Source organism: the organism of the source record quoted next (assembly GCF_019968985.1).
Source record: "MAG: Porospora cf. gigantea B chromosome Unknown PgB_NODE_281_length_24124_cov_126.881, whole genome shotgun sequence".
Taxonomy (NCBI): Eukaryota; Apicomplexa; class Conoidasida; order Eugregarinorida; family Porosporidae; genus Porospora; species Porospora cf. gigantea B.
In genome coordinates this window covers 1-24,124 of record NW_027178879.1, presented here as the reverse complement: position 1 = coordinate 24,124, position 24,124 = coordinate 1, and the positions used below count along the sequence as shown (strand labels likewise).

The window sequence follows — 24,124 nt, the reverse complement described above, 5'->3', positions numbered from 1 at the left end:
TGGTGGGGTGCAGGTGGCCAGTCACTGAAGTTCGAAGGTTAACGAACTCCCCAATACCGCGTGCTTTCGATGAATGGTGGAAGTATCCCGAGCAAATGGCCCTCCGAGGCAAGTCCCAGTCGTTACCACAGGAGTCCAGCGGAATCTTAGAAGACGTCATGTGCTGCACGAGCTGAGCGCGAATTTCCCTCGCTTTCTTAAGCGACTTGAAGTGCAGGTAGTGTGATGAGCACCATTGAGCGCTGTAGTTGTGGCGCTTCCACTGATGGAAGACATTGAGCAGGGTGAGGTGGTCTGACTCGGGCACAAAGAACTTCTCACGAGCGTTGTCGCTTTCTTCTGACCTATCTTTAGGTCGAAAAAATATATTCGGTACGGACAGTAGTGATACGATGACAAGGATCTCCTCTGAGCAGCCGATCTTCGAACTGCTTAGAAGCATTCTAGATAAGGGGGGGTCCAGTGGGAACTGGCACATGTCTTTCCCAAATGCCGTGATCTCTCCGTCATTGTCCAGGGCTCCCAGCACCCACAGCTGGTACAAAGAGCTTACAATGGTCTCCTTCGGGGGCGTCGACATGAAGTGGAATGAAAAAACATCCTGAATGCCCAGGTTCTTGAGGAGAAGCATCACATTCGCGAGGTTGGACCTCTGGATCTCGGGAATAGATGACTCGTTCAAATCGCTAAGGAAGGACCTCTCCGTGTAGAGGCGGTAACACACGCCAGGTCCAGTCCGCCCTGCGCGCCCAGCTCTCTGGGAGGCGTTTGCCTGCGAGACTGGCACGATCTGCAGGCTGTCCATACCCATCTTCGCCTGGTACACCTTGAGCTTGCAGTACCCAGAGTCTATCACAAACCGGACCCCGTCCAAGGTCAGGGACGTCTCCGCGATATTAGTGGCCACGATGACCTTGCGGTGCTTGCTGGGGGCGAACACCCGAGCTTGCAAGTCACTTGGTAGCTGGGAGTAAATTGGAAGTATGGTCAAAGGGGCGGCCTTCTCTCCCAAGGCATGCGCTCTCTCAGCCAGCAGATAACATGTGGCTTCAATATCCTCCTGTCCAGTCATGAATATGAGGACATCGCCCTCGGGGTTAGACCCGCAGTGGACCTGCAGCGTCTTCTGCACTGCGGCGTCGACGTAGTCGGCAGCCGGGGCGCGCATCCACTCCACAGTGACAGGGAAGGTCCGTCCTGGAATCTCGAACACCGGAGCGTTCCCAAAGAAACGTGAGAAGAGAGAGGCGTCCATGGTGGCACTCGTGACAATGAGACGGAAGTCTCGCCGCTCCGCCACTACGTCACGAAGAACGCCGAACAGCACGTCGGTGTTTAGCGAACGTTCATGGGCTTCGTCCATGATCACCGCAGTGTACCGTTCCAAGACCTTATCCAGAAGTGCTTCCCTCAGCAGCACTCCGTCCGTCATGTACTTGATCCGAGTGTCGCGAGAAGTGCAGTCCTCAAATCTGATGGCGTATCCGACTTCGCCTCCCAACTCACCGCCTCTCTCGTCCGCGACCCGTTTTGCGACACTTACGGCAGCAACGCGTCTTGGTTGTGTGCAACCGATGATGCCGTTCGAGCCCCAGCCATCCTCGAACATGTACTGCGTCAGCTGCGTGGTCTTTCCGGACCCTGTCTCCCCCACGACGATAACAACTGAGTGCTCGCGGAGAAGAGACAGCAGGCTGCTCCGGACGTTGTACACTGGTAAACTTTCCCGCTGCTCCTGCACAGACTTCGTTCGAGCGAAGGCAGAAGAGGCCTGCGCGGTCTTCAGGTAGGTGGAGAACATCGCATCAGTCTTCACTTCCTGCTCCGTACGTGCTCGCGCTTCGCCCTTGGGCCCCGCAACTCCTATTGCGGCGCCCATGTCAGTTCCTTGCAGTTCCCAAAACCGATCGCGCATTGCAGCCTTGTCCTGTTGTCCTCTGAAGTAGCGCACCACCCCACTGCCCTTGCGTGCCATCACCATCATGTCGCAACCAGGCTCCTTGCAAAGGCTGACTTCGTTCTCAGCCTCCATGTTGATCGTTCCCCCTCCGTTCTTCTCGATGAAAGCCGGGTGCACTTCCCGGACACATACGTGCACGCGTGCCTCTTGTTCGTCGCTGACCGTTACATCCGTGGGGGGCAGCATTCGTGCCACTCCAGATTGGTGCATTCGATTGTACTCCCAGAGCGTCTGGTCTTGGCTGCGGAGGAACTGGAACTGATTTTGCTTTTGGCTCTTGTGTCCTGCACGACGCAGCACCTTCTCCTCGCGGTCAACAAGGGAAGGGTCGTCATCCGGCCGGTCGTACGCACCGGTGTTTTCATCCGCGTCATACCAGTTACGGTCGAACTGCTGCTCGTCATCCTCCCACTCCGCGCTTATCTCATTCAGTAGTTTCTCCTCGAATTCCCCTCCCAACAGACTGCTCGTCAGGCTGCCGGTCCCTCCTGACAACGACGACATTAACGCCGGGTCCATACCCTTGAATAGTATTGGAGTACCACTAGGCGTGGTTTCCTTCTCCCACGTGTTTAGCTGCCACGTAGGCGTGCCCATAGGCGTGAGGACCATTGAGCTGGTCCCGCTAGGAGGTACCTTGGCACTTAACGAGGGCTCTCGCTTGGGAACCCTCTCAGGCGTCATGAACTCCCGCCAGTTTCGTCTATCGCGGGGCTTTTTACTAGCCTTGACCTGGCACTCCGGAGTCTCTATTGGAGGTTGATGTTCTACAGCAGATGGGTCCTCTGTTGACGTTTTCTGTATTCTGATTCGTTTGCGATCCCGTTTTAATTGGAATGCTGAAGAGGACGTGTCCTGAGACTCGTCCTCAGCCTGTCTGGCGGATGAGGTTTTCGTTCGTCTCCGGAAGGTAGGTGGAGTAGGATAGTCTTCCATAATTCGTTATTTCTTGAACACATTCCAGAGCTGCACAAAGAACAAACGAAAATGCACACAAATGATACCCTTTACATGAAAATCTTTTCGTGATGGCCTGAGAGGTCCCTCTGATCGATACAGGCCTCCGCTATTGGTAGCCCTTAACACTTGAGGGTGAAGTGATAACCGAAACCTCGTATCGGATGATTTGGCACAACGAAAATATGGTAAGCTATGAGTAAAGTTGACATTATCAGATAACGGTAAATATGAGCTACGCACATCCGGATTACGCCTCTCTGGCTCCAGGCCAGTTCGAGCCCATTTCCGAGAAGCTGATCCACACGCTGCTGTATGACAAGGACGGCGAGATCGGTCTACAGTTCACACATGTGGGCTGGTTCGACACCAACGGCTACCCTCAGGGTTGGTATACCTTCGATCACCTGTGGTACTCCAACGGCATGTGCTTCTTCATGGGGGACGACCCCGCGACAGATGCCCCGTCGATAGTGACAGCCGCCACGTCGCACACTATGGAGCAGCTGGGAACTATGTCTGGCAAGGGCGAACTCAACCTCACCTTGGCTGGCAAGGAGTTTACTTTCGTCAACCAACTGGAGGCGGACAACGACCATACGGTGAAGACTTTCGTGATGAAACAGGAAGAAGGCGCTGGAGGCGAGGTTGGCGGCAAGAAGGACATCTTGATGGTCTTCTCCCTGCTCGGGTACATCATTCTTGCGTGAGAGAAAAAGACAAGGCGAACGCAGGTACATCAACGGAGAATATTCCGTGGAGAACGAGGGTCCGGCCCGTACTGGACTGTTCCGCGCTCTAGCCAACGATTGTGCCACGGTTGAGCCTTGCGGTGTATGTATGGACTTCTTCAACAACCCAACGGCCTACGAAGACGCTGATTCACTTGCCTACTTGGCTGGCTAGTGCGTGTGCCAAAAACTCTGACATTTCGAATCTATGAGCCCGTCGCTGGTGCTAAGGTCGCACAGCTTAAAATTGGCGGTCGACTTTGATAAGTGCTGCATAAGCGGCACCTCGACGTTCACAGTGGTATTGCCGCTGTCGCCGCAAGAGGCTGAAGGGCTGCAGAGAATGCAGAGCGGCATTGAGGGGGGCTCTGTGGACGTTACGGTTCCACTTCACATGCCATCAGGACCCGGCTTCAGCGTTTTGGGGGTAAGCATCAACGACCAACCACTGCCGTTCCCACTCAAATGTCTCTCATCGACGATGGCTGATTTTCCAGAGGCCGTGGTCAAGACGGGTATGGGTGACAAAAGGGACTTGCTCACCCTCTGCGAAATCGCGTCCCCCATTCTATACTCTGTGAGACACGTTGGCTGAGGTCATGCAGTCCGCCACCGTGATCACTCTCGCCGTCCCTGCTCAGGTGCTGAAATCTGCCTCTCAAATCTCCGCCAAAAGAACGATCTCCGTTATCCTACGCATATCAGTAGACTTCGAGTTCGTAGACCCCTCCCCAGAGAACCATGGAATCTATTTTTTGGAGCACGTTCACCTGGACTTTCCGGACGACCAGTCATTGCCTTCGTCTACCAAGCTCCAACAGTCTATCTATCTTACCACTGCTGACTCTCGGGAACCCTGGTTCCCCACGTTGTTGAGCGACAAGCTAGCTAGCAGCTTATGCAAGAAGAAGTCCCAGCTGACCACCCCTTTCTCAATGGAGGTGGCGGTCTCGCCACCGGGATTCGCGCTGCTGACGTCGCTTCCCTTCGTACAGTCACAGACGCGCGGCGATGCGGAGGTCTTCCTCTATGAGTGTCGCGGGGTGGCCCCCGAGTTGACACCCAACATGGTCGCTGTATTCGGAGGCAACTTCCTCGTTCTGCAGGATTTCTGCAGTCTACGCGCTGAGCAGCCTGACGGGGAGAGCGGCTCCATCGAAGTCCCCATCCGTGTCGCGGTCCCCCCGCACCTGGAAAAATGCGTCCCGCATACCATTCAACACATGCCGTCCATCCTTCTCGCTCTAAAGGAGATAATGCAGGCATATCCCATCCCGTATACGTCGCTAACGCTTGCGTTCTTGCCCAGGCCCCACCTACAGCCTCACCCGGTTCCGCGAACGGATGGTGGAGAGGACGAACTGGAAGGGACGCGACAGGATTCCCTGAATGTCTTCCTGCGCCACCACTCACCATGCGCCCAGTGGGGGCCGTCCTACTCCGTTTACGGTTCTCTGCTGGTCTTCCCGGAGGAGTTCTTGGTGTCAGAAGACGAGGCTGGAGAGGAGGTGTTCCAGATTCACCTCGAGATCATACGGGCCATAACGGCAACGTGGGTCGGCGGAGTTGTGAATGTGCACCCTGCCTTGGTGTTCGTTGACTACTGGCTTCTATTGGCGCTGCGCTACTACATTGCCGATTCAATTTTCATCCTTCTCTTTGGCAAAAGCAAACTGGGCATCGACCTCACCTGCCGATCGGAGACCTACTACAAAATGGTCGTCTGGGGAGAGGACATACTACCGCTGTCGTACGATGATGTGGAAAGCAGTGGCAGCGAGAGGCCCCGCACCTTTGCTCCCGGAACCACCGTCCTTGACGTTTATCACGACCCCTGTTACCACCTGAAGGCTTCTCTGATTCTGTGGGCGTTAGACCAGAAATTGGGGCACTCGGAGGAGGAGCACCGCTGGATTCCCCCCGGCACCTTCTCGTCTTTCGTCTTGACCTACGTGCGTCGCGCCGTATGCAGGGGGGCTGGCAACCTTATATGCACTGACGACTTCTTCCGCCGATTGGAGACGAAACTTCGGCAGATATTTGTTACCGATGGATGGTGGAAATTACCACATGGTGCGTTACCGCACCAACCGGTAAAGAATGGGCAGGCACCGAAACCGGACCAGCTGAATCTGGCCGCCTTTCGACCCTTTCACCACCACAATATCGAGAAACTGTTCGTGGACCTCACGGAGTTTCGTCTATGTTTCTTGAACAGGCTAGGAACTACACAAGTTTGCGTGAGTCTGTTCATCCACCTCTCCAAAAGAGGCAAGAGTCAGGAGAGAGTAATTGCCAACGTGGATCAATCTCCCTTGAGCCCTCCCCCGGCCGTCACAAAGGAGGGTGCATCATCGTGGATGTGGATCGCCCGCGCAGCGCCGCGACTTTTTATGAACGACTTCCAGGATGAGGATGGTCTGCGTCAGGCGCTGGCTGAGAATTCGGTCCAAGATCTCTATGCGACGAGTGGGGTCCCAAAACTGGATGAGGCTTTGAAGCCTCACGGCCGGTTCCCTGCCTTCTGCTGTTTCGATCCCGTGGATGTGATGACTCGCGACGCAAAACAGGGATTCGGGTTCGGATTCGTCGGCTTGGAGGCTACTCCTATTTGCGGAGGAAAAGGCCCTCTCTTCTATGCTAGTCTCCACCGGATGACTGTTGAGAAGGCCGTCACCACGCTGCCTGGAAATCATGTTCCCTCGGGAGCAACGGCCAGCCAACTGTTCGTTCATAGGAGTGCCCCGCCGCAGGACCCATTCGGTCTGAAGATCGCGCCGTTAACAAGTTCCATCGGTGGCCAGCCGGAGTGGTTCCTACCTTGCACAGCGCTGATCCTTCTGCGAGGACTGAGTTTGCCTCTCGCGGCTGTGGACGAGCCTGACCGCCTCGGCCGCCTTACCGTCAATTGCGTCACCGGGCTTGCTGTTTCCAGCTCAGTGGAGTCCTTCTGGCCGCTTACCGTAAAACTAGAAGTGTGTGAAGAGGCCGGCACCAGCGCTGCATGGTTGGTGCTGAAAACTCCGTACCCTCGAGGATTGGCCGCAGACCTGATGTCTGAAGAGCGGACTACTGTGGCCGCCACTGTACCCGCAACAGAAGGCGCCAAGCCGGAAGACGACGCCTCCAAGGTCTCGGCCATGCTGTCGGCGCGGATAGCTTCCACACGGCATCTTAAGCAGCAATTCGTGGGACATTTATCCACAACTGACTGTGACTTCCTGAACAATATGGAGCTGGGGATGCATGCGGGTGTCTTCGACCCGCTCAACCGAGTCGAGATCGCGCGGACGCTCCCTGAGGCTGGGCTACCCTTCCTGTGGGTACGCAATGGAGCGGCTTCCGGAATTGGCCTGCTGGTGAGATTCAGACGTTGTCAGTCTCCTGGAATGTGGGAGAATCAGTTAGAGAACGACCCCTCCCCTTCGATGGTGCTCGAAGCCATAGAGGCGCTATCGAGGATAATTCAGGACACTGGCACTGTGCGCCTGGTTCGCCTCATGCGTCGGCACGATTTTCCTCCTTCCGTACGGGGTGCAGCAGCACTGGGGCTCGTCAGAATCCACAACTCCATCAGCTCTTCTACAAACGGCGACACCGAGAAAATGGAGTTCATCATGGCCGCGCTGGTGGATTACTTCGCCGTCTTCGTCTACGAGAAGCCTCTCTCTAGAATGTTCCTCGTTTCGGACCGAGATGTGCAAAACCTCCTAGTGTCGCAACCGAATCTGAACAGGCCATATTTCCTGTCAGAACGGTTGTTCATCATGCATCTTTACAACGGACTCTCCCTATTGCGAGGCCGTGACGGGCTCACCCCTCCTGGCGCTCTAAGACTGGTTCTCTCGATTATCCAGGAGGTCCAAGCGGAAAAGAGTGATCGCGGTGTGCACACGCGATTCACCTCGCAGATTCTCTCTATTCTGGCGGACGCTGCGCTCCCGGAGATCCCTCGTTTCTGTCCGGAGTCGAACCCGGACGCTCGAGCTCCAGAGGTGGTGGACTTCCTGTTCTCGCATGTCTGGAGGCTCTACCGCCTCGACATATGCTTTCCGTCGCCTTTTCAGACGCACTCGGAGCACTTCCTCCGACTAACAGCCAAGCAACCCGCTCTCAGGCTTCTGGCCCGGCAGGCACACCACAAGCTACATGGCACGGCCTTTGACCCGCTGATGCTGCTACCTATAGTGCTCCCTTCCAGCCGCGGCCGCATCCCGTCGCAGTTGGCTCGCTGGCCGCGCTCAGCAGTTGTCCGAGCGCACTCTCGCGTTCTGTCCGAGGCCAAAGGCGCCAGTCTGCAGCTGCCGTCTCTGCAGTATCCCTGTCTTGGGCCGCAGAGAGCGGCTTTGCTGCTGACGTTGGTGTCCCTGGGGAGTGGGGAGCTCCTGCCACCGCTTAGCATTCAGCACATGACAGCATTCGATGTTTCTAAGCCCTGGAAGGCTTGCCCCTTCCGATGCTCGTGGCAGACGGATCAGGATGCCCTCCGCAGCTCAGGTCTGGCCATAGAGTTCATGGTCAAGACGGTATTGGCTGTGGACGCTCTCTTGATCGGCACCGATACCTTACAGCTGCACGCCTCTCTATGGACAGTCGCCATGGAAGCGCTGGAAATCGTGCTACGGCGCTCACCGGAGAGTTTTCGAGTCTTTCTTCTCATGAAGGAACATTTCACTGGGTTGAACTGGAGCCGAATCGACGACAGCAAACCTCAACCACCTCCAAACTTCCCTGATTCGTGGTTCGTCCCGGTTGTGGTGACTTTGCCGGACTCTTCGACTCGTGTTGAACCGGCACCCTTCGTAGTGTGTGAAGCTCTGCACTCCTACTTGGTCCAGCGCGTCTGGCGCATAAAGACCGTGGCCAATCTGAAGTTCGTCACCTGTAAGAAATTCTATGCCAGGCTATTTGGATGGGGCCTGCCACAGCACTTATTCGACCTGCCTTATGGGAACACCATGTTGCCGACAAGAGATATTGTGAAACTATTCGTAGGCGGGCTTCAAGGGGGGATGCCCCTGCAACGGGACGAAGCCTTCATCCGGTACTGTGAGAGCCTCAGACCGTCTCTGACGCCTCAGTGCATTGCTTTGAAGCACGCTGAGAACTCTGCAGTACCGGTGGATGAGGACTCCTGTCTGCCTGGCCTCTCAGTTACTGCGCCTGTCACGTGGAAGGAAGTCGCGTCGCATATAACAAAGGTGCTGCTGCGACTCCCTCAGAGTGAGTGGTTCAAAGACCCTGTCAACGTCCAAGAGGCTCCAGATTACTAGTGAGTGTTGGAGTCTCTCCCAGACACAGTCGAGTGATCAAGAGACCGATGTGGCTCCGCAAGGTATTGGAAAACCTCCGGGCCGCCAGCTACGCTTCGTTGAGCGTCTGGTTGGATGACATTTTCTTAATCTTCAGAAACTGTCGGCAATACAACGCCAGTAACAGCGCTATAACACGGGATGCTGACTTGGTTCAACGAGTTTTCTACGACCTGCTGAGGTCCGCCCAGCCGCTGCTGTGCGCCTTGAAAGAAAGCACTGACGACCAAATATGAATCAGAGAATGCACGCAAGCCATCGCCGATCCTCGTTGCTTACGTGGAACATCAGCTGCCTTTCTTTGAGATGTACGACGGTTTCGTACGTCTCGGTCATTTGGAGTGGCTCGAACTTCTTGAAATAGGTATGGACCACCACAGCTGGAACAGAAGCGGTCCTATTCTCCTTCGTTCTCGTGTAATCCCTGAATCGGGCCATGTGGAAGCAGAAGTCCTTCGAAACCTCGAAAACCACGGCTCTAACAGAAACAGAGCCAGCCAGCTGCAGAAAGGATGCGCGGTCAGCCATGAGCCCGTTCGTGCGGTCAACGACTACACCTTCACCTCGAGTCAGTGCAGCTTTCATGACGGTCTTACACTTCGCCAGTGTCTTCAAAACGTCTTGATTCACAACAGTGAACCCCCTCGTTTCCGACAGGTGTCTGGCGAGTCGACTCTTTCCCGCGCCCGGGGGCCCTACCATAATGACGACCTCCGGTCCAGCACTCTTGGGGAGCTTCTCGTCCCAGAACCGAGTCATCTCATCTGCAGTCACCAACCGTAGCAGTCGTGGGTCAAATGCTGAAGAGTGAGAAGGCGCATCACTGGGTTTCTCCTCAAAGAACATCTCTGGGGTGAAGAAGTCGATCCCAATATTCAATGCCAGGTCACGGTCGCTAGAGCTGTGATCGTTACGCCCCTTTACACGCTTTCTGCCAGCAGCGTCCCCAACGTAGAAGCAGTCTTTATTGTTGACGTCTGGATACACGTCGCTTACTATCCAGTCCCATATGCCAGGACTAGGCTTTCGATAACAGTTGAACTTCGTGGCGAAGCAAAACAACAACGGAGCACCGCAAGCAGTCTGCATGGCCTCTGCTTTCTCCTTCAGGTCCCCCAATTTCGTCTTTCCCCGCTCGACACCCCCCTGGTTGCTGATAACAACGACGGCGCAGCCTTCAGACGTCAGTCTGGCAAGCTCCCCGGGTATTTTCGGATAGAGCCACTTCCAGTCGGTAGGTTCTGAAGGCCACCTGTCGCCTGATTTGGTTGTGATCAGTGTGTCATCCATGTCGAAGCAAGCCAACTTCGTGATCAGTACGGCGTTCTCGGAGTCCGTGACGTTCTCGGATCTGTGACCTAGGAGCCTGCACACCAGGCCGTCTCGTGGTTCATACCAATCTCGTCGAACTCGCTTCGACATTTTGTTGTATTTTCTGGGATGGCTTTCGTATCATTCGCCTAGAATTCCCACATTCCCAGTTTATTGCACGTTCTACCCAACTAACTCCAAACCCAACAATGAATGATGTGCTGGGAATTGTAGATCGCCTCCAACAGGCGCATAGGAATGAACAGCCCTTCACGAGGAAGTGCCGCTGATACTTTGCAGAAGGTTGGCCGCTCCCCAAAAATATTCCATCAGCAACTGACATGAGCCAGCCAACACTCAACACTGGTCAAGTGACAGGTCAGCGCTGTCGTGATGGGAAACACATAATTAGTACTACATGGGTGATTTTGCAGTACATGGGTGATGTGAGCTATTATTGGTGCAATTGCTGGAGCATTCGATGCACCACCGGTGGCGTTGTTGGGTAGGCCGTTGTCGACGTGTCGACAGCCTCGAAGCTCCATCAATTCTCGTCGAAAAGTCCATGAGCACTCCAACAAGTCAGGTGCCCGTCAGCAAGTCGAGCAGTTTTTCTTGTGAAACCGAGGATAGCACATGTCCTGTAGTCCGAGACCCGTCGTTTCATGCCGCCTCTTTGAAAAGCAACATGGAGCCGTCTTTGGATGCCTCCACTTTGAAGGGCGTTCCATCGCTAGACCTGTCATCCATGGTCTCCCGAGTGTTACAAGAGGAAGAGTCCTCCACACCACCAACACCAAAAAGGCCGAAGATGCACAAGCCCCTGTGGAACTCGAGTTGTAAGCTCCCATATCCCAACTCACCCAGATATAGTTCCTAGTCCGCGTAGCGGTCGACTCGAGCCTTGCACTTCGCTGATCAACTCCCATCGTACAGGTACCCAGGATGCGTTAGGGGTGGGTTATCTCTTCGCGTCTCCAGACGTGACCAGCCAGCCAGGAAATGTGAGTCTGCTCATCACGCGAGAGGAATGCCGCAGAGCTGTTGCGCGAGTGACACTACCGGAGTGCTTCAAACCTCCTCGGCCATGTCCAGGGTCCGTTATTCCTCGAGACGCTGCTGCTGAGATGCGAGAGGAGTATCGGACGATGTTGAGGCTCTTTTCGGCTGAAATGGTCGCCGGAGTCGTCTTTCCGCAGATAACGCAGCAAAAGCAGATTCTGCACCTGCTATGCAGAATAGACCCCACTCTGCAGCTTTTTCAGATAGTTTTGACATCCGGAAACGTCCTTGAATTCTCCTTCCTGAGACTCAAACACGTGTCAGTGATCGAGCGAGTCCTGCCGGTCAAGGATGAAGTGCCAACCACAGTGTATTTCGTGGTGCCGAACTTCGATGGGAAGAAGGTCGCTATCGTTACGGAATGCATCACCACGGCGTTGAGGATTCGCACGTGTTTGATGCTGATGAATAAGGTGAGGAGTTAGTGCTGAAAGGCATTCAGGTCTCGAAATCGAGAGCAGTGCCCTCGTGCATGCCGCAGTTTGAGCACGCATCAACGGACCTGTCAGACAGCAGTCTGTCGACCTACGAGGGCGGCGTCGACAACTGGCTGGTGCGACATTGCTTCGGGCGTGGCGACTCCATACCACCGCCATGTCCAGGGCCTGTGCGTGGGGTGGCGGCCTTGTGTCTCGGCTACGACAGGTGACGTAGGCGCGAGAGGCGGTCTCGGAGTTGGTCTCTTCGGTGCGCCTTCGGTGTTTCGTGTTCAGGACTGAACAGCAGGTTCTTGTCGAGGAGAGGCTGCTCGAAGGTCTGTCGAACCCCACTCGTTTTTGCGCTAACTTCGTCTGCACTTGACGCGAAGTGCCTAACCGTTTTTTTCACGTCCCGGTCGTCCATGTCGCGAAGGGCCTCTTGGCCCACTGTCGCATATACGAGAGCCTTTCTCTCAAGCGCTCGCCTTGACGCGTGCACAGGGTCGACCGAGCCAACCGCGGGCTTTCGCCTCGTATCTTCACACTTCTCTATCAACCGCGCCAACCGGCTACTTTTCTGTCCAACCGTTCTGAAACCACCTACTTTCCTAGCGGCACGGGTCTTCTCCGCGTTTTTTACCTCGTCGCCTGCCTCCTCCAAGGCACTACGGATCCCAGTGAGGCCGGTGCTGGATACCCGGTCAATAGGCTTGGCAGGTCTGGGAAGCAGACTCGACTCGGTCAGCCAGCCGTACTGCGACATCCGTGATTTGTCTGATTTTTGCACAAAGGTTCAAGCGCGATCCAACACATACTGCCTCCCTGTGGCTCCCTTCAGCATCAAAGACTTAGTGATTTCCCGATATTACTAAATATCTGCGCATGGTAGATTACCGTCTAACCAAGCGCGTCGAGGCCGGCGTGTACTCGAGCACGACGGGATCGCCGGTTTATGGTGACGTCGACGAGAACTCTGGCCGTCCGGGGTCTAACAACTTTGACTTCGAGATTGAGACCATCGAGGACGCTATCCTCTGGCTAAAGTACGTCGACTCCACATTCGTTCCGCAGGCGCCTCGGCTTCGGATTACTGTGGAGAAAGAAGGTCATGACTCGCAGGAAACCACTCTTGACTGTAGAAAGTTCGTGGCAGACGTGCGGAAACTGGCTCTTAAGAAGAGCTACAACGCCGTGGTCGACCACCTCTGTGCAATGTGCACGCTTGTCCTCAATCTAGTGGACCAGAAGCACACTGTATATCTGCGGACGTCCTCGACATTACAGGAAGTCGAAAGGAAAGGTCTGAAAGCCCTTTTCAACCTCTTTAGATCTTGTGGAGGCGAGGACGTTCCACGCCTCGACGACTTCATTTACCTGTTGAGCTACTACGTATCTAAGGGCAAATCCATCTCAGTACTGTGTATGCTCTCGGAATTCCCTTACCTGTTCTATAGCGGGCCCAACTCGCGAGGCGCGGTGACCTCGATTTTAGGTTGTGGCGGGGAAAACATCGTCTTTCAATTGGAAATTGACAGGGCACAGCTTGCTCTAAGAAGGGCCGTAACGAAGAAGGAGTTTGATGCGCTAACAAAAATGAGTGGCTTCTCCATCGGCGGAGTTAGGCCATTTCATCTTTTACCTGTGGGCAAGCACAAATACGTCATGATGCCGTTGATGCAAAACCTTGAGGCTTTCGTGCGGGAGAACATAGCCCGGGGTGGCGACGGTACTGTCTTCGTGGACGTCATCGAGGATTTGGCACATCAGTTCCTATTTATGAGGTCGCTCGACATTGTGCACTGCGACATTAAGCCACAGAACATTATGGCGTTGCAAGTGGATGGTCAGTACACATTTGTGGCCGGAGACTATGGCAGTGTTAAGAAGGCTGGCGAACGGTGTAACAAGCTTGGCGGCACCGTCCCTTACCGCGACCCGTTCTCCATGGTCGGCGACGCAATTTCCGAGCATGACTACTGGTCACTTGGCATTTCGATTTTCCTCTTAGTAAATAAACTCACTGAGAATACGAATCGGTGAGTTACTGGGCATGTGAACATCAGGTCCAAGACTTACCGGGTTATTCAGGAGTGGAATCGCGACAAGGCTACTGCCTGGGCCAATGGTGACCGGTTCCAGATCAGTGACACCACGCGATGGGAAACTGACATGCACGACATGTACCTGAGCAAAGTGGACCAAGACAGATACTTCAGCCTACCCAACGTGAGTTTTTCGGTCGACTTACGGAAACTGGTGCTTCGGCTGTGCGACTGGAACCCCAACGACCGCATTCAGCCTTCGAAGATACTATCCTGGAGTAGGAAGATGAGGAAGCGTTACGGCTTGCGTGTTGACAGGCCTCGCTTGATGGGGGGTACTTTTTAGTGATCACTGCTGCCATAAATTCACTATTCTTACTGCCACCTGCGAATGATTTCCGATGCGACTATATGGCCGGGAAGCGTCGATGAGCGCATGCCAGCCGCCCGACAAATGGCTGATGAGATCACGGAGATAATCTCTTCAGCGCTGGACGAGGCCATTAGCTTTTTCAGAGAAGCGGTGACTCCGACTCTTCATCCAAATCTGGGTCGCCAACCAAGTTTCGGCTTGTTGTCTCAGAGGGAGGACCATTCGGACGATGAAAACTGTCTCGAGATGGCTGCCTTGGTCAGCTGCTTCCAGCAAAAGGACTACGTAGGCGCGATATCCCGTTGGCAGGATTCGATCGTTCCACGGATATGCAACCTGGATCGATTCAACGTCCAACCGAATTGGCCTTCTTTGGCGAATGTAGGTCACGTCATTGAGTCGTACTGCGAACTTTCGGCCGCCGAGCCTAATAATCCCGTGCTGCGCACCACCATTTCGAGCACTATCCAGTTTCTGGTATTCACCTTCGCCCTGAGAACCACCTCCGAGGCGCAGGACATGCTGACTAATATCCTCGACTCCCTCTCAACTGGATACCAACACGCTGCGGTTCTGGAAATCGTCAGCCATTTGCGCGGTATGAAGCCCTACCTCACTCCTGAGTGTGCCGCGAGTGTCGAGGAGAGGGAGATCGACTCGTACGTCCGCTTCTCGAAGGTTGATGATCTCGTATATCTTCTGCAGAACTCGGTAGTAGACTGCAAATACAGTCTACGGGCCTGGCGGAGCGTGATTCGCCTGCTTTTACAGCAAAACCGCGCTGCGGAGGTCATGGAAATACTGGCCAAGTACCTAACTGCGGTCCCTGTGCATCTTCCTTTAGGAGTTTCGGAGACCGACGCCGACATGGAAGAAGCGTTCTGCGATCTGGCCGACACCGCTAGCACAGCTCTGCTGTTCATGTCCAAATTGAAGGGCGACAACCAGTCGGACACCTTCATCCAGAAACTCGGGTTCTACCTCACGACGCTCAGTGAACGCGTTGCAGCCAACCACCCTAACATATTCTCGCTATCAATGACCGACCAGTGTGCCGTCTGCCCCACTGGGTGCCTAAACATGGGAATCAAGACACTAGAGCGCGGCATACACGCTGTGATGGAGAGTCTCTCCTCTGTACCCCTCCGCGTTGCGACGGCCAGCCTGCCCACTCTGGTGTTGTTCGACGCCTTCGCTCGTCACTGTACAGGATGGAAGCACCGATCGCCGTTCCTCCACAAGTGGATGTTGCTTGCTTTCGCCTGGCTTCGGTGCCCCAATGCAGTATCGCTCTTCGCAGACGCCGAGACCATGGGTTTCGTCGACCCGCAGATGTGTAATCTTATAATCCGGAACTGTTTCTCTTCTCGCAACGGAGAGATGGCATCCTGCGTCAACGAGTGGTTCCAGCGTAACAAACGACTGCAGAGATTCGACGCCGACGTTATCGAGGACTTTGAGATGACGTACAGTAAGTTCCAGATGCACACGAGCTCTCCACTATCGACACCAACGATCGACGACCTTTGCCGCCAACAGGACTGCTCACTGGCAGTCGACCGCCTCAGACAGGCTGGCCACGGGAACGTGCCTATTTGCACGCAGAACCGCGTCCTTAAGTGCCTTGTATTGCGCTGTTTAGCTGGGAAGGCATCTGAGGCGGAGGTTCTGGCGCTGTCCAGTTCAATGCGTGCGGCAGGCTCAGCGGATGCTGAGACATTGAATTGCGTCGTCGCGTTTCTCTACGATGTTCATCGTCCGACAGATGTCGAAAACACCATGCGACTTTTTGAAGAGAGCGGAGTGCAGCTGGACGCTGATGTGTGGGATTTCGCCATCACCAGCGCCGTCAACAGTAGGCATCACGCCAATGCTTGGAGCGCCTTTTCCCAGATGACTCAAAAGGGCTTCCGCCCCTCCTCACTTACGGAGAGGAACCTCTTGGACGCTGTCACTGCCAGCACACCGCTGGAGCTTTTTTCTCGGCTGGCCAGCGGTTTTGTGAGCTGGTCCGATCCAGTGATGTTCTCCAGCCTCGTAGAGGCAGCGTATGTCGCAAACGACACTCATTTGCTTGACAGGTGCATTCGATACGCGCGTGAGGAGTCCAGTCGAAGCAGCGCTTCCTGTTTGAACGCCATCTTGAAGGCCGCTGTCGCTGTCGCCGATCTAGATCTGGCAGTGGGCTTCTGGGAAGAAATGATCACCAAGAAGTTCCAACTGAAACAGGACACCTTCAATACTCTCGTTGGTTCGCTGCTGGAGGTCGACCGGCTCGACGACGCGCTCTCCGTGTTGAGGAATACTCGCGGTGTCGTGCCGCTACAACTGCACGTGATAAGTCTGATTCGTTGGCTCGTGTCTGCCAAAAACAGCGATGATGCTGTACGCGTCTACGGAGAAGCCAGGGATGCCGCAGTCCCGGTGCCCAACGTCACTTTCAACACGCTAATCAACTGCTGCGTAAACACCGGCAACGTGGACAAAGCACTGGCTCTCTGGCGTCAAGTGGGTACCGACCCCTCCTTCCGCCCCGACGTCATCACGTTCAGCACCGTGGTAAAGGGCTACGTACAAAAGAAGAACGTGGAGGCGGCGATTGACGTGTATGTCGATATGCGTGGACGTATGCAGCCAGGCGACGTCGTCATCTACAATAACCTTTTGGAAGGTATCACAGAAGTTGGCGACCTGCAGCAGGTCGACCTGCTCTTGGACCTGATGGATGGTGAGAGCGTGATTCCCTCACTGGTCACAATGACCCTGCTCATAAAGTTCTTTGGTCGTCGATACGACGCGGACACCACCATTTACATCTGGGATCGGTATCCAACGCTGTTTAAATTCGATGTGGACATCTTCTCGTACACCGCTATAATCAGTGCACTATTGTGGTGTTCTGAAGCTGAGACCGCTATGGACGTGTTCGAGGAAATGCTAGCGAAGGGTTTGTGGCCAACATCTAACCGATTCTTTGGGACGTTAGTTAACGGCTTCATCAAGAGTGAGTTACACGCTGTTTGCTTATTCAGGCGGTCGCACAGACTTCGCCCTTTTTGCTGCCCGACTATGCAACGACGATGGGAAGGTCCACACTGTGCAAACTTTGGAAAAGCTGGTTGCTCACCTGCAGTACCTGCCAGAGGACCAGAAGAGATTCGTAGGCGCTGACCGCGCAAACATCTTGCAAAGCTTCGAGCATCAACTGAATTCTGTTAGTGACGAACGCAGCCGCAGTAGGCGCAATCTGAAGCAGATCGCCGACAATCTCACCGCATCCGACAAACTGGTCGACGGCAAAGTAAAGAGCGTGGCGCTGCGAAGCCTGATGACCCGCCTCGTTCCTACCTATGTCGACAAGCCAGCACGCTATCGCAGTTTTGGCGAGGACGCGCCGGGGTACTTGGTCAACAGACCGGTCAGCTCTCACCGCACGTGGGACCAGCAGCCCTTCGACTGGCACACGTTCGTGCCTGTGTTTGGCGAACGCATCACTCCCAAGAGAGGTGGCGTGTCTCCACGGGGCAGACGACGTCGAAACTATCAGTGACCGAATTTTTTGCCGACAAACCTGTGGAAATTGCATGTTCGTTTTTCTACTCGACCTGCGCTTTGCACACACGTACAGTCAGCAGTGGGCTGAGTTTATCGCGGAGTTCGCCAGTGCTACAAAGGATCGGCAGGTGCCGTTCGGGGTGGGTAGCTTCTCGAGTGAAGGCATGTGCTGGCGGCTGCTTGTGGATAAGCACAAGGTGTCGATGGTGCAGGCAACTCTAGTCTGCGCAGAGGCAGTCGGTCATCAGCAGCCCTGTCAAGACCTCGAGGCTGCGCTGCGATTAGCCGTTGAGCACCCACGGCGCTCCCAGTTCTCAGCAGCTAACACCATCGTGGTGCTGACGTCTGAAGCGATTCTGGATGACGTGGTGCCCGAGATCGGAGCAATCCAGCGGTTCGTCGACTCTTGTTCTTCTGGCATCCACCTTCTGATCTGTAAGGACGGTCGACTCTCACCAGAACATGAGGTAGCCTCACAGGACCTCCTGCATTTTTCCTACCGCACTCCCGCCCTTTTCGTCCACATGATCGTTGAGCGGGACCACCTGTTTCGAGACCCAGCGCGGCCCCTGTATTCACTCGGACTGAGCGCGTGGCTTCGACAGGCGCTGGGTCAGCTCTCTGACATTGAAGGTTGCCTGTTGGTGGATGGCGCTACAATAGAATGTCTTCTTCGGCCTACGGTGCTGCACCTGCCGCCTGAGCTGTCTCGCCATTGGGTGGCCTTGAGTCGCTCCCCTATAACGATCCAAGTCTGCCACCTGGTGAAGCAGACGGCAATGGAACTGAGCCAGCACCTCCTGGCTGGCATGCCTGTACACATAGCGTCTCGGGGCGACATGTCCCCCTCCCTTGGAGACTTCGTACGCCACTGTCAGTCCCAGCGAGCGTATTTCGTGGCAGAGTCACACCTCAACTTCATGAACCTCTCCCGTTTGGCAGGCGGGAAGAAGCAGCACTGTCTGGGAATCCCATGCGGAGAACACGACAAAGGTGAGACAGAACCGCATGCCTTTAGTCAGCATCGTTCCTGCTGCAAGGCGTCGTAGCGCACGAATCAGTGGCACCAATGCCGATCACGATAGCCGCTACGGGTGAACCGACCTCTCAATTTGACTGCCTGGTGCCGCGTCACTCATTCGTAACCGTCGATCTGCAATCGCCCAGCACTAAGCGTGTGTTTTCTCGACGAAATATGGCGAGGAAGAAGGTACGGTTCAACGGCTGCCCGGAAACAATAGAGGTCGAGTCGGCGTACCAGAGTCCAGACTTCGCCTTGCCCAATGAGGACGTGGCCCATACCCGTTTCGAAAGATTCGACTTCCAGAGGAAGAAAATCAAAAAGAAAGAAAACAAGACACACAGACGATCTGAGCCGTACTTTTCGTGATGCAGGTTTCGAAATTCACTGTTTACTATGACAGACGAGGTCTCTTTTTCCATTGATGAGACAAACAGACTACGCGCGGAACTCGGCCTTAAACCGCTGGCGACGGACCAGCCCGAGTCGACCGAGGGTGGAAAGCACGACGATGATGAGCCCATTCTCGTTGACCCCGTTACCAGATCACGCAGAACGGCTGCAGATTTCGACAGGGATGAGTTCCACCAGAAACGTCAAAAAAAAGATGTGCTCCGTCTTGGACACGATCCAAAGCATTTGGAAGAACTGCTGGACGGTAACGAGCCGGTTTACTTGACCCTCAGGGACAAAAGCATCATCGACGGTCGCACGGGGCACGTCGACAGCAGCGACGACGAACTGGAGCATCCCGACCTCAGCCATCTTGACAGGAAACGGCGTGAGGCCGCAGATGCCCAGCGTGATGAATTCTACGCCACACAGGACGGTCGCACTGTCAAGAAGGACATCCTCGAGCACTACGACCGTTGGGCGGCGTCGCGGGTGAAGGACAAAGGAATGGTGCTGTCACGTGCGCAGGAGGACGAAACGCTCTCTCCTGAGGAACGTCTCCGACGGCTGCTTAACCAGCAAACACTGGGGCGTAACTATCATCACAGCCAGACACAGGTCGTGGGTCCTGAAGTGTTCGGAGCGGCTGCGGCGCCCCTTACCCACAACGACTTCTATACTGAAGTCGAAATGCTGAAGATTCGCAAACGCGACCAACGTCGAAAGCCGGTAGCCATTCCCGTAAAGCCCTTGCCCGTCGACACGGACGACGTCGAGGACCTGGACGTCACGGTGGTGACCGTTAAGCCCCGGATGAGGGCTTCGGAGAAGGTAGACGAGTGGGAGGACAAATGGGGCGACGAGTTGACGCGACCAGGAGCTAGCGGCATGAGCTTTGGGTCTTCAGATTTTGATCCGTTGGAATGGAAACGAGTTCTGTCAACGCGCATCAATCGCGGGCGTCCAATCACAGCACAGGATGTGGTGTGCGCGGTACCTCCAGATCTGGGATTAAGTCACACTATTGACGAGTCCGGCACTCTCAGCACGTTCCGGCCCAGCTTTAACCAACAAGTAGCCCAGCAAGGATGCGTGGAGATGGCTTCCACCATCGAATTCTCTAAGCGGCTCGTTACACCGCAGGACAAGGCGGAGGCCGTCAGACAAAAACCCCTTCCGGCACCGCCCCAGATGCCTGGCGATGGTGATGGACCTGTGGAACAGGTTGTTCAGGAGGAGTACATGGGAGGTGGGTTGGCTGAAGCCTTAAGGAAACTTAAGGAGAGGGGTGATCTGAAGCCTAACAAACTTCATGTGCGTCGTGGACACGATAGAGTAACTCCCGTCGGCAACACCGCTGACAGTAGCATTAAGCTCGACTACCGAGACGACTACGGACGGCCCCTCGGCCCAAAGGAGGCCTTCAACTACCTCTCCTACAAGTTCCATGGACGTGGACCTGGCATGAAAAAGTTAGAGCGCCAGAAACGCCGAATGAAGCAGCAGGAGAAGTCGTGACAAATTCGGAGTTTTATTGATGAGTGTTTCGTCAGGTGACGTACTTGAGATCGGGGAGGCTCAGAAAGTATTGTCTACCCAGCAAGAGGTCTCGGACAGGACTGTGTCACTCGACACTATGACTTCTTCGACCGAGAATCTTCACGAGAAGGAGGAGTTCTCTGTCATCGTCGTTGGAGCGGGAGTGACAGGATTACTCTTAGCACTCAACCTCGCACGACGTGGAGTGAATGTAACAGTTCTGGAAAAGAGGCCTGGCTGCCGGCAGCCCCGCCGTAAAGGAGTGCTGCTGCACCCTCGCGCTCTGGAGGCACTCGCGGTGCAAGGGGTAGCCAGCAAGCTCGTTGCGGGGGGGACCGTGATTCGCCACGCTGGTCTTTGTATAAATCGCTCCGTTAACGTTTGCGTGCCGCTAGTGCGGTCTGCCTCATTGTTCGACTTCTGTGTATCCGTGGACGAGGACACCTTGATGGCCAGCATCGAATCCGAGTTGGCGAAACACCAAGTGGTCATTAACTACGGGTGCAACGTGAAGGCCGTGTATCAAGACGCCAACTCCGATCGGATGTCTGGGGGTTCCAGGTCTGCACCTAATTTCGAGACGTGGAACTCCGAGTTCCTGCCTAACGGGTACGATGTGACTGTGGCCGTCGAGCTCGGACTAGAATTAATCACACTCAAGTGCCGGTTCCTGGTCGGCTGCGACGGGGTGCACTCCACTGTTCGGGCATTGCTGGAGTTACCCATGCTTCCTGTCACCGCACCTGAAGAATTCTTGTCGGCTAGTGTGGTAAGCTGCGTTGGCTAAAAATTCACTCAGATTCTTAAGTCGCCTCCAACTATCGGGTCAGGTGCCCACGGCGCCGTCGAAGTCCAGGCTCGGCGTGAGGATGCTGTGAACCACTGGTGTGTCGCGCAGGGCTGCCCCACTGCCATGTACAGTGAAGTGGCCGAGTCCCAACAACTGAACCCCGAGCACATCAACCTAATTCACGACACGAAAGGAATTCTACTGATGGCTCCGTTCCAGTGGGGCGAGGATGTAGCGTGGAGCGTGCTGACGTGCCGAGAGACCCACAAGGAGCTGCCAAAGAAGACCACCGCTGTACGGCTACCGGATCCCACGCTTCTGGCGGTCGAGGAGCTCTTGTCCGCCGTGCTGCACTCCCGAGTCGAGGTCAAGCAACTGCTCTCCAGCGGAGCCGAGCGCATTTCCGAGCACTCGGCTCCTCTGTTCTACCGGGATCGGATCTTCCTCGCTGGCGACGCGGCACACCTGTTCGTGCCGCAGCTGTCCTTGGGATTGAATCTCGCTATTCAAGACGTAGAGGCGCTGGGGTGGAGACTCGAGCGTATGGTCAACGGGAACGAGAACCTGGGGAACACGTACAACTCGGAGCGGCAGCTGGCTTCGGCATACATCCACGACTTGGTATCAGTCCCTGCAGACGTTCCGAGCTGCAATACTTGCTCATCACTTCCCGCTAATCATTTTAGTTGTAGGGTACTGTAGCTCCGGTTACGCAGGTGAGGGCATCACGTCCACGTGTCTCGACGCACTGTCGCCATTCGGAGGCGGCGTACGCACTTTACGACGCCGATTCGAGAGATTCTTGCACGGCATAGCGCTGGAAGGGGCCACAGAGGAGGGCGCCGATCTTGGAGCGGTGGTGCCAGGGCATTTCGCCGTGCACTCGCCGCCACCGGAGGCATGTTCGCCAGGCGTCTCGCGGTTACCCGAATCTCGGTTGAGTCTTTTCCAGGTTTTTATCGGTACTCATTCTACACTCGTCCTGTTGATGGGGTTTACACAGAAGAAATCCAAGAAGTCGGTAGCGAAGGCGAAACCTTCCATCTCGGATGTGTACAGACAGCTCAAAGCCATGGTGGACTGCTCTCAGATGGACCAGGTCGACCTAGACATTGACGTCCAGTTCCAGTGGTCTGAGAGGACGTTTCAGCATCTGCGACGGGTGTCTAGGCTTTGCGCCGGTATGGCTCCGCACCTGACTCAACCGGGGCTACGGACGTTGTGGATTTTAAGCGGACCCTCAAAAGGGAATACGTCAGAGGAGACCATTCGTCGTTTGGCTCCGCGGGATTTGATCCGAGCCATTTCACACGATTCCAGCACGAAACGGGTTCCTACGATGGTTGGCATAGACCCTCGGGGACACATAAAACACCAACTCGCCCCTTCGCTGAGTAAGACCGCCGGCGGCTTCCTTCTGATTAGGCCGGACCGTCGGCTTGCCGCCTCCGGCGAGGCGGGGAACGCGGAATCCTTGGCAAGAGCCGTCGACCACTGTGTGCAGCTCGGAGTTCTTTCATCATGAGCTGCTCGGAGTTCTTTCATCATGAGCTGCTTCTCCTCCGTCCACCACATCAAACGTGCTCGCCATGAAATAACGTGCAAAACTTATGAATACCGAGGCATATGTCACCCTGTCGGAAACCTCTCCGTTCGAGCTCACCCCCCTGCGTCTGCGGCCTGTTGGGCCCACAGAGGTCAGAGTGAAGTTCACGTGTTGCGGCCTTTGTCACACCGACCACCACATGGCAGTGAATGATTGGAAGATTACTACCTACCCTGTGGTGCCTGGACACGAAGGCGTTGGGGTTGTTGCTGAGAAAGGCGCCGCCGTGCGTTCTTTGGAGGTAGGAGACAAGGTCGGCGTTGGTTGGATCTCGGGGTCCTGCGAGGGTTGCCCTAAATGCCTTAAAGGGGAGGAGAACATTTGTGGCTCCGGGTACAACGGAACCTACTTGGGTGAAAACAACATGGGCGGTTGCTTCGCTCGAGAACAGGTTGTCAATTCTAGATTCTCTTACAAGATCCCCAAGGGATTGCCGCATGCCGTTGCTGCCCCCCTCCTGTGCGCTGGCATCACTGTCTACAGTCCGCTAAGGAAATTCGTGCAGGCCAACATGAGCGTTGGAATCATTTCTGTGGGCGGTCTTGGTCATCTCGCTGTCCAGTTCGCCAAGGCAATGGGTGCCGAAGTGACTGTATTCTCCACCTCCACCAGGAAGGAAGGAGAGGCCCGTTCATTCGGAGCCTCTAAGTTCGTTGTCACGAAGGACCCTGAGCAGATGAAAGCCGCAACAGGAACGTGTGATGTTATCCTGAACTGTTGCCCCTACAAGATTGACCTGGACCCCTTTGTGGACTGCCTGGCTACCGACGGTGTCCTCGTGTTCCTTGGCATCCCCGAAAACGACTCCAGCGACATTAAGATCGACCTTTACAAGCTGATTTTCAGTCAGCGCACGTTGGCAGGATCCATTGTTGGTGGATCACGATACATGGTGGAGATGTTTGAGTTCGCTCTGAAGCATCGCATCGTACCGTCAGTACAGTGCGTACCTTTCGAGAGCATCAACGACACTGTTGTTAAGCTGCTTAAAGGAGAGATGGATGGATTCTATCGGTTTGTGCTCTGCTGGGACAGCTCCGATTCATTGGAAGC

General features: G+C 55.1%; 12 protein-coding genes across 22 annotated transcripts; 9 read left to right on the top strand and 3 right to left on the bottom strand.

Annotated features, from left to right (window-relative positions):
• KVP17_003404 (uncharacterized protein) lies at nucleotides 1-2,896 on the bottom strand (the record flags this gene model as incomplete). 2 transcript variants are annotated; one of them, XM_068520640.1, is made up of 1 exon in its annotated part: nucleotides 1-2,896. In XM_068520640.1, a coding segment is annotated over one exon (2,896 nt), but the record flags the coding sequence as incomplete, so codon positions are not given. The 2 variants fall into 2 exon arrangements, with proteins under 2 accessions (XP_068375940.1, XP_068375941.1); XM_068520641.1 differs by having other exon boundaries at nucleotides 26-2,896.
• Nucleotides 2,897-3,102: 206 nt separating this feature from the next.
• Nucleotides 3,103-3,823, top strand: KVP17_003403 (uncharacterized protein; the record flags this gene model as incomplete). Of its 2 annotated transcripts, XM_068520638.1 has the most annotated exons (3): nucleotides 3,103-3,105; nucleotides 3,136-3,623; nucleotides 3,652-3,823. In XM_068520638.1, the coding sequence occupies 3 exons, from the start codon at nucleotides 3,103-3,105 to the stop codon at nucleotides 3,821-3,823; spliced, it is 663 nt and encodes a 220-aa protein (XP_068375938.1). The 2 variants fall into 2 exon arrangements, with proteins under 2 accessions (XP_068375938.1, XP_068375939.1); XM_068520639.1 differs by lacking the exons at nucleotides 3,103-3,105; nucleotides 3,652-3,823 and having other exon boundaries at nucleotides 3,148-3,627.
• Nucleotides 3,824-3,856: 33 nt separating this feature from the next.
• KVP17_003395 (uncharacterized protein) lies at nucleotides 3,857-9,196 on the top strand (the record flags this gene model as incomplete). 4 transcript variants are annotated; one of them, XM_068520625.1, is made up of 3 exons in its annotated part: nucleotides 3,857-4,225; nucleotides 4,254-8,920; nucleotides 8,950-9,196. In XM_068520625.1, 3 exons carry the CDS (start codon nucleotides 3,857-3,859, stop codon nucleotides 9,194-9,196), a joined length of 5,283 nt encoding a protein of 1,760 aa, XP_068375926.1. The 4 variants fall into 4 exon arrangements, with proteins under 4 accessions (XP_068375926.1, XP_068375923.1, XP_068375924.1 ...); XM_068520622.1 differs by lacking the exons at nucleotides 4,254-8,920; nucleotides 8,950-9,196 and having other exon boundaries at nucleotides 3,857-4,243; XM_068520623.1 differs by lacking the exons at nucleotides 3,857-4,225; nucleotides 8,950-9,196 and having other exon boundaries at nucleotides 4,248-8,921.
• Nucleotide 9,197: 1 nt separating this feature from the next.
• On the bottom strand, nucleotides 9,198-10,382 carry KVP17_003398 (uncharacterized protein; the record flags this gene model as incomplete). Its single annotated transcript, XM_068520630.1, has 1 exon — nucleotides 9,198-10,382. One exon carries the CDS (start codon nucleotides 10,380-10,382, stop codon nucleotides 9,198-9,200), a length of 1,185 nt encoding a protein of 394 aa, XP_068375930.1.
• Nucleotides 10,383-10,959: 577 nt separating this feature from the next.
• On the top strand, nucleotides 10,960-11,758 carry KVP17_003394 (uncharacterized protein; the record flags this gene model as incomplete). Of its 2 annotated transcripts, XM_068520621.1 has the most annotated exons (2): nucleotides 10,960-11,110; nucleotides 11,139-11,758. In XM_068520621.1, the coding sequence occupies 2 exons, from the start codon at nucleotides 10,960-10,962 to the stop codon at nucleotides 11,756-11,758; spliced, it is 771 nt and encodes a 256-aa protein (XP_068375922.1). The 2 variants fall into 2 exon arrangements, with proteins under 2 accessions (XP_068375922.1, XP_068375921.1); XM_068520620.1 differs by lacking the exon at nucleotides 10,960-11,110 and having other exon boundaries at nucleotides 11,399-11,758.
• Nucleotides 11,759-11,969: 211 nt separating this feature from the next.
• Nucleotides 11,970-12,515, bottom strand: KVP17_003397 (uncharacterized protein; the record flags this gene model as incomplete). Its single annotated transcript, XM_068520629.1, has 1 exon — nucleotides 11,970-12,515. The coding sequence occupies one exon, from the start codon at nucleotides 12,513-12,515 to the stop codon at nucleotides 11,970-11,972; it is 546 nt and encodes a 181-aa protein (XP_068375929.1).
• A 119-nt stretch (nucleotides 12,516-12,634) lies between these two features.
• On the top strand, nucleotides 12,635-14,140 carry KVP17_003405 (uncharacterized protein; the record flags this gene model as incomplete). The annotated part of the gene is made up of 2 exons (XM_068520642.1): nucleotides 12,635-13,788; nucleotides 13,816-14,140. 2 exons carry the CDS (start codon nucleotides 12,635-12,637, stop codon nucleotides 14,138-14,140), a joined length of 1,479 nt encoding a protein of 492 aa, XP_068375942.1.
• A 45-nt stretch (nucleotides 14,141-14,185) lies between these two features.
• KVP17_003401 (uncharacterized protein) lies at nucleotides 14,186-17,717 on the top strand (the record flags this gene model as incomplete). The annotated part of the gene is made up of 2 exons (XM_068520636.1): nucleotides 14,186-17,171; nucleotides 17,200-17,717. 2 exons carry the CDS (start codon nucleotides 14,186-14,188, stop codon nucleotides 17,715-17,717), a joined length of 3,504 nt encoding a protein of 1,167 aa, XP_068375936.1.
• A 34-nt stretch (nucleotides 17,718-17,751) lies between these two features.
• KVP17_003400 (uncharacterized protein) lies at nucleotides 17,752-19,112 on the top strand (the record flags this gene model as incomplete). Of its 3 annotated transcripts, XM_068520633.1 has the most annotated exons (2): nucleotides 17,752-18,715; nucleotides 18,745-19,112. In XM_068520633.1, the coding sequence occupies 2 exons, from the start codon at nucleotides 17,752-17,754 to the stop codon at nucleotides 19,110-19,112; spliced, it is 1,332 nt and encodes a 443-aa protein (XP_068375933.1). The 3 variants fall into 3 exon arrangements, with proteins under 3 accessions (XP_068375933.1, XP_068375934.1, XP_068375935.1); XM_068520634.1 differs by having other exon boundaries at nucleotides 17,752-18,771; XM_068520635.1 differs by lacking the exon at nucleotides 17,752-18,715 and having other exon boundaries at nucleotides 18,792-19,112.
• Nucleotides 19,113-19,139: 27 nt separating this feature from the next.
• Nucleotides 19,140-20,654, top strand: KVP17_003402 (uncharacterized protein; the record flags this gene model as incomplete). Its single annotated transcript, XM_068520637.1, has 1 exon — nucleotides 19,140-20,654. One exon carries the CDS (start codon nucleotides 19,140-19,142, stop codon nucleotides 20,652-20,654), a length of 1,515 nt encoding a protein of 504 aa, XP_068375937.1.
• A 19-nt stretch (nucleotides 20,655-20,673) lies between these two features.
• Nucleotides 20,674-22,990, top strand: KVP17_003399 (uncharacterized protein; the record flags this gene model as incomplete). Of its 2 annotated transcripts, none has more annotated exon segments than XM_068520631.1 (3): nucleotides 20,674-21,444; nucleotides 21,475-22,086; nucleotides 22,103-22,990. In XM_068520631.1, 3 exon segments carry the CDS (start codon nucleotides 20,674-20,676, stop codon nucleotides 22,988-22,990), a joined length of 2,271 nt encoding a protein of 756 aa, XP_068375931.1.
• An 85-nt stretch (nucleotides 22,991-23,075) lies between these two features.
• Nucleotides 23,076-24,124, top strand: KVP17_003396 (uncharacterized protein; the record flags this gene model as incomplete). Of its 2 annotated transcripts, none has more annotated exons than XM_068520626.1 (1): nucleotides 23,076-24,124. In XM_068520626.1, a coding segment is annotated over one exon (1,049 nt), but the record flags the coding sequence as incomplete, so codon positions are not given. The 2 variants fall into 2 exon arrangements, with proteins under 2 accessions (XP_068375927.1, XP_068375928.1); XM_068520627.1 differs by having other exon boundaries at nucleotides 23,076-24,085.